The sequence below is a fragment of the Ictalurus furcatus genome, chromosome 20 (genome assembly GCF_023375685.1).
Source record: "Ictalurus furcatus strain D&B chromosome 20, Billie_1.0, whole genome shotgun sequence".
NCBI classification, from domain to species: domain Eukaryota; kingdom Metazoa; phylum Chordata; class Actinopteri; order Siluriformes; family Ictaluridae; genus Ictalurus; species Ictalurus furcatus.
In genome coordinates this window covers 247,501-253,201 of record NC_071274.1, presented here as the reverse complement: position 1 = coordinate 253,201, position 5,701 = coordinate 247,501, and the positions used below count along the sequence as shown (strand labels likewise).

Genomic DNA, 5,701 nt, shown 5'->3' with positions numbered 1-5,701 from the left:
GTTATACTCATAAACAAACGTGTGTAGAACCGACAGCGGGATCACGTCATCATTTAATAACCAGATTCACATCATCCACAGATACAGAGGAGAGAAAAACCTTCTGCAGGTACACGTTACACACTGCTCCAACGCGCGCGCACACACACACACACACACAGAAAACAGGAAACACACACACACACACACACACACACACACACACATCATTCAGGTTCTGAAGCTAACACTTGGCGAAAACTCTACACATTTGAACATTTTTACATTTTCTTTTTTTTCTCCTTTTGTTTAGTTTCCATTAAAACAAAAGATCACATCGAGATAAAGCACACACACCTCTCTCTCTCTTCATTACATTTTCTCCTCTTTTTTTCTCTACAGTTTACTTCACAGTTTGTGCTACGACATTACACAGCGCAGGGAGGAGGGATGGGGTGTGGTTATGAAAGAAGGGGCGGGGCTATCTGCAGGATCTTCAGGTGTATGTGGGTGTAAACGATCAGTGAATCAGCTTCACCAGAGCCGAGTCCAAAATCACTGAGGAGAGAGAGAGAGAGAGAGAGAGACACACACACACACACAGAGAGTGAGAGAGAGAAAGAGAGTGAGACCGAGAGAGAGACACACAGAGAGAGAAAGAAAGACACACAGAGAGAGAGAGACAGAGAGAGAGAGACACAGAGAGAGAGACAGAGAGAGACACAGAGAGAGAGAGACACACACACAAACAGAGAGAGAGAGACACACACAAAGAGAGAGAGAGAGACAGACAGAGAGAGAGACACAGAGAGAGAGACACACAGAGAGAGAGAGAGAGACAGAGAGAGAGACAGAGAGAGAGACACAGAGAGAGAGAGACACACACACAAACAGAGAGAGAGAGAGACACACAAAGAGAGAGAGAGAGACAGACAGAGAGAGAGAGACACAGAGAGAGAGAGACACACAGAGAGAGAGACAGAGAGAGAGACACACACAGAGAGAGAGACACAGAGAGAGAGACACAGAGAGTAACTCACTAGTTAGAGAACAGTAATTCAAGAACTCTGCAAAAATATCTGCATTCCATTTGGGACAAGACCGCTCAGGAGGGCGGGGTTTTCCACAGCGCCCTGAACACTAATGCTGTTAATCAGACAGACAGAAATATAGACATACAGACAGACAGACAGACAGACAGAGATAGACAGGTGGAGCTTCTCGTACCTCACAGATTATAAGAAGTCTTTAATGTTGAGGTCGGCCAGCGGGTCCTTAGTCTGCGGCTTCTTGGGGCTCTGAACTGCAGACCCCGGAGACAGCTGAGGAACACACACACACACACACACACACACACACACACACACACACACACAGTGAGTGGACAAATATGTAAATAAACACAACACGTTCTTCTATATGTGTAGAGATGTTTACTGGTGCAGCTGCTCCTGCGAAAGGTGGCCTCATCATCGACTGCCCCATCATCATCTGCTGAGGCATCATGGGAGCTCCAGCACCTCCTGCAGTGGGCTAGAGAGAGAGAGCGAGAGAGAGAGAGAGCGAGAGAGAGAGAGAGAGAAAGATTCATTTACAGCATGTTATTGTCACTTTTGACCTGTAGATGGCGCTGGGACGAAATTAGTTGCATGGCCTCAGGTCATGGTCCTGAAGCTGCCTACCAATATTTGTGTCAGTGCAAAGTCGTTGCTGAGATACACTTTCACTTCCTGTTTGGCGGCTTTGCTGTCAGATTCGTCGGCCCATTAAAGGCAAAACATTTGGAATTTTCAAAATTATTTTGATGGACAAAAGTTCAGTCATGGAGGAGTAGCGAAAAAAATGTTTTTGACAAAATGTAAGATGGAGGAAAATCCGGCTAAAAATAAAGATATAAACAATAGGGTTACACCCCTTCGGTGCTTGGCCCCCTAATAATAATAATAATAATAATAATAATAATAATAATCTAGTATATATTCACCAGACTGAATGCAGGCTGCGCCCCCATGGGTGGTGGCATGGTTCCAGTAGGCGGAGTCGCTCCAGCTGTTGCCCCAGCCTGAAACACAGATCACATCTGTATTTTTGGGGATTTATTGACATTATAAAGGTGTGTAAGGTAGTAAAGTGTTTTGCTTTAAGGTGATGCAGAGCTGCTGATGTTCCTCAGAGCAGAGTGAGATGAGATCAGTACCATGGGTGGAGTGCTCCAGCTGGTGGGGGCGACCTGAGGGGCCCAGTTCACTCCACCGGTCAGCTTCTTCTCCCCGTCCCTGCACCACACACACACACACACACACACACGTAGTGTGACTCTGATTGATAGGAGAGAGATGAAAGAAGCCCCGCCCACCCTGACAGCAGGACATCCTCCTTCTGATAAATGTAACATGTTATATGTTAGAAAAATAAGAAACACACACAGGGACAGATCTTACTTTTTCTGACTTCCCATCCCCAGATCTGCAAAAGATATCAATATAATTAATAAGAAATCATGAATATTAATGAATATTAATCAGTATTCGTGTTATACTCAGTGTTAGTGTCACTCACTTCCGACCAGGTTTGCGAGCGATTCATCCAGATCTATACTGATGGCTTTAGCAGGCAGACCGGCGGTGGGCATCATGGCGGGTGAGGTGGGCATCATTGTAGGCATGGCGGTGGGCATCATGGTAGGCGTGGCGGTGGGCATCATGGTAGGCGTGGCGGTGGGCGTGGCTGCTGGGGCTACCACAGGAACCGTCTCTGCAGCAACCATAGGAGATGCTGCAGAAACTATAGGAGTACTACTGCCACCGGTACTCTGAGGGGTTATGGAGGGCATGAGGAGGTCCCCTAATCCATCAAACACTACACACACACACACACACACACACACACACACACACTGTACAGAGAAGTCCTGAGAAAAGCAATAACACACACTCTGCTCCTGATGGAGGTTATTTGATGTTGGAGTGTACACAGTGTTTATTCTCTACCCATAATGCACTGTGTGTTCATATGGTGTGTATTCTCTGTGTGTGTGTGTGTGTGTGTGTGTGTGTGTGTGGAGTGTATTACCCACAATGCACTGAAAACAGTGTGTGCATAATGAAATGAATAGGCATTTAAATGTCATTGTGCTGCTCCTCTTCAGAATCTCTAACAGAGCAGCTGTTTGTCTGCGTGCAGTAACTCCCACCTGATGGATCGAATCCTCCAGAGGGCGCTGTAGAGGCCGGTACGGGGTCAGAGGTCACAGAGCTGGAAGGAGGCAGACCAAAAGCATCGAAGCCCGAATCCAGCAGGTCGCTCGGGGCAACGGATGCTGCAGTGACCGCGGGAATAGGAGGGGCGGCCGGGGCCACGGGGGAAATCAAACCTATGAAGACACAAGGAGGAACACGGATCAGAGACAGTCACACGCTCATCTGCATAACACACACACACACACACACACACACACACACAGAGAGAGTGTTGTACCTCCAAGCAGATCTCCTGTAGATGTAGAAGTGTGTGGTTCCACTTCAGGTTCTCCAAACGTGTCTGATCATCACCATCATCATCACATCATCATCCAGAGTGCAGCGTGTGAGTAGAGAAGTGTTAATCAGCTTCACCACTGAGACAGGGCCACACAAAAAGTGAGACAGAACACACACACACACACACACACACACACACACACATTCTATCTATCTCTGTAAGTTCTCTATCACAATTTTGTGTCTGTTCCTAAAATTCAGTTTGCATTCGGACTGGATCCTGTAAGGTCGACATTTTATTGAAGATGCCCGTATTTCCAGACCTGAGCAAGAAATTAAGATCAGGATCAGAACAAAAACACAGAACACCAGCAGGGGGCGCTACAGCACTGTACACACACTACACTGAACCACAGAACACCAGCAGGGGGCGCTACAGCACTGTACACACACTACACTGAACCACAGAACACCAGTAGGGGGCGCTACAGCACTGTACACACACTACACTGAACCAGACCACATTTATGTGTCTGTGGAAACAAGTGTGACTGTAATCAACATCTGCATGCATCTGTGTGTGTGTGTGTGTGTGTGTTTGTGTGTGTTTGTGTGTGTGTGTGTTGTACACACCCAGCAGGTCCAACACAGGAGCATTAGTTTTGGGCGGAGACACAGGAGCAGCGGCGAGAGATGGAGTCGGAGTGATGAACGAGTCTGTTAGAGAGAGACAGAAAGTTAATTAGCTACACACACACATGCATACACACACGCATACACACACGCATACACACACGCATACACACACGCATACACACACACACGCATACACACACACACTCACCAGATAACAGATCAGCAGTGACTGAAGCATCAGGTAAAGGTGAAGGCCCTCGAGAGACAGCAGGAAGATCTTCAGTGAGGAAGAGGAGGAAGAGTGTGAAGAGATCAAAGTGCAGATAACACACACACACACACACACACACACACACACACACGCACACTCACAGTGAGCTTTTCCACCAACACTGCAGGAGCCGATGTGTTTCCAAACAAACAAACAAACAAATAAATAAAGATATAGTTGCATCATCAAGACCTGGGGGCGGGGTTACTCCTGATGTCGTCATGGCGACAAATAAGTGAGAAGCTGTTCACATGAGCGCTAATATATAATAGAGAGAATATGAATGAGTGATGTAATAACAGGCGAGAGCACAGCGGGACTCGGACGTCCTCTTCACTGCATCTTTGCTGATTTCAAACAACTGGTAGAGATTGCTAATGCTAATGCTAATGCTAATGCTAATGCTAACAAGTTTCATCAGATCTACAGATCCCGCCCTGTCAAACATCATTGCGGTGATGTACTGAAAACCACCATTTTGGACTGAAGAATTATCATAACACTAATCACACTGTTGCACCTTTAGCATAAACACTGAGTAATGTACTGAGAAATATTATGTACTGAGAAATTTTCCAGAACCAGAACCATTACCCAGAACTAGTGCTTTTCCACTGGTCAGAGAGCCACAGAACCGGTTAGGAGAAGTGGGCTGTGTCCCTGACGCGTGATGTCGTCTCTGAGCAGCCGCTACCTTCATAACACTTACACTCATGACCAAGACCTTAACATCAAGTCACTAATTAGCAAAATGAGGAAATAACTCCGCCCCCAACTCGTTATGTCACTAATTCTTCAGTCTGAGGAAGCTGACGCTGCAGGCTGTGTAAAGAGTGTGAGACGTTTCAGATCGCGCTCCGGCACTGTGCCAGTGGAATAACTCCAGAACCAAGAACCAGAACCAAGAACCAGAACCAGGATAGACTCTGTGTCTGTGATAAAGGAGGTAGACAGACAGAGAGACAGACAGAGAGACAGACATGCGTTTACAGGCCAGTGCATGCACGAGTCCGAGTCATACACAACACCAACACACTGTGGGGCAAACACACGGTTAGAGACATGAGCAGGAGGAAATCAGGAAGAAAAGACCAGAAAGGAGACGAGACATTGGACACACGGAACTTTGGGAACTTCTCCTGTACCTGCACCGAACAGATCTACGTTAGTGGGAGTTACGGCAGCTTTGGGCTCTGAGGAGGCGTTTTGATCAGGCACAGAATCAAACATATCTACACACACACACACACACACACACACACACACACACACACACACACAGTTACGCTTCAAAAATGCACATCAGCATCTGAAAAACTGTCAAAACACTTTCTAT

The 5,701-nt window shown here is 46.7% G+C and overlaps 1 protein-coding gene across 1 annotated transcript in view; it reads right to left on the bottom strand.

Moving 5' to 3' along the window:
• Positions 1-6: 6 nt before the first annotated feature.
• The window catches only part of snap91a (synaptosome associated protein 91a), a 28,211-nt gene continuing 22,516 nt past the window's right edge, over positions 7-5,701 (bottom strand). The window contains exons 18-29 of the mRNA XM_053652293.1: positions 5,511-5,597; positions 4,303-4,371; positions 4,092-4,175; positions 3,457-3,519; positions 3,173-3,352; positions 2,539-2,838; positions 2,421-2,445; positions 2,177-2,255; positions 1,964-2,041; positions 1,417-1,512; positions 1,207-1,301; positions 7-537 (exon numbers count right to left, since the gene is read on the bottom strand). Of these exons, the coding sequence (XP_053508268.1) occupies positions 1,215-1,301; positions 1,417-1,512; positions 1,964-2,041; positions 2,177-2,255; positions 2,421-2,445; positions 2,539-2,838; positions 3,173-3,352; positions 3,457-3,519; positions 4,092-4,175; positions 4,303-4,371; positions 5,511-5,597 (1,148 nt within the window). The 3' untranslated portion in view covers positions 7-537; positions 1,207-1,214. The remainder of the gene's footprint in view (positions 538-1,206; positions 1,302-1,416; positions 1,513-1,963; positions 2,042-2,176; positions 2,256-2,420; positions 2,446-2,538; positions 2,839-3,172; positions 3,353-3,456; positions 3,520-4,091; positions 4,176-4,302; positions 4,372-5,510; positions 5,598-5,701) is intronic.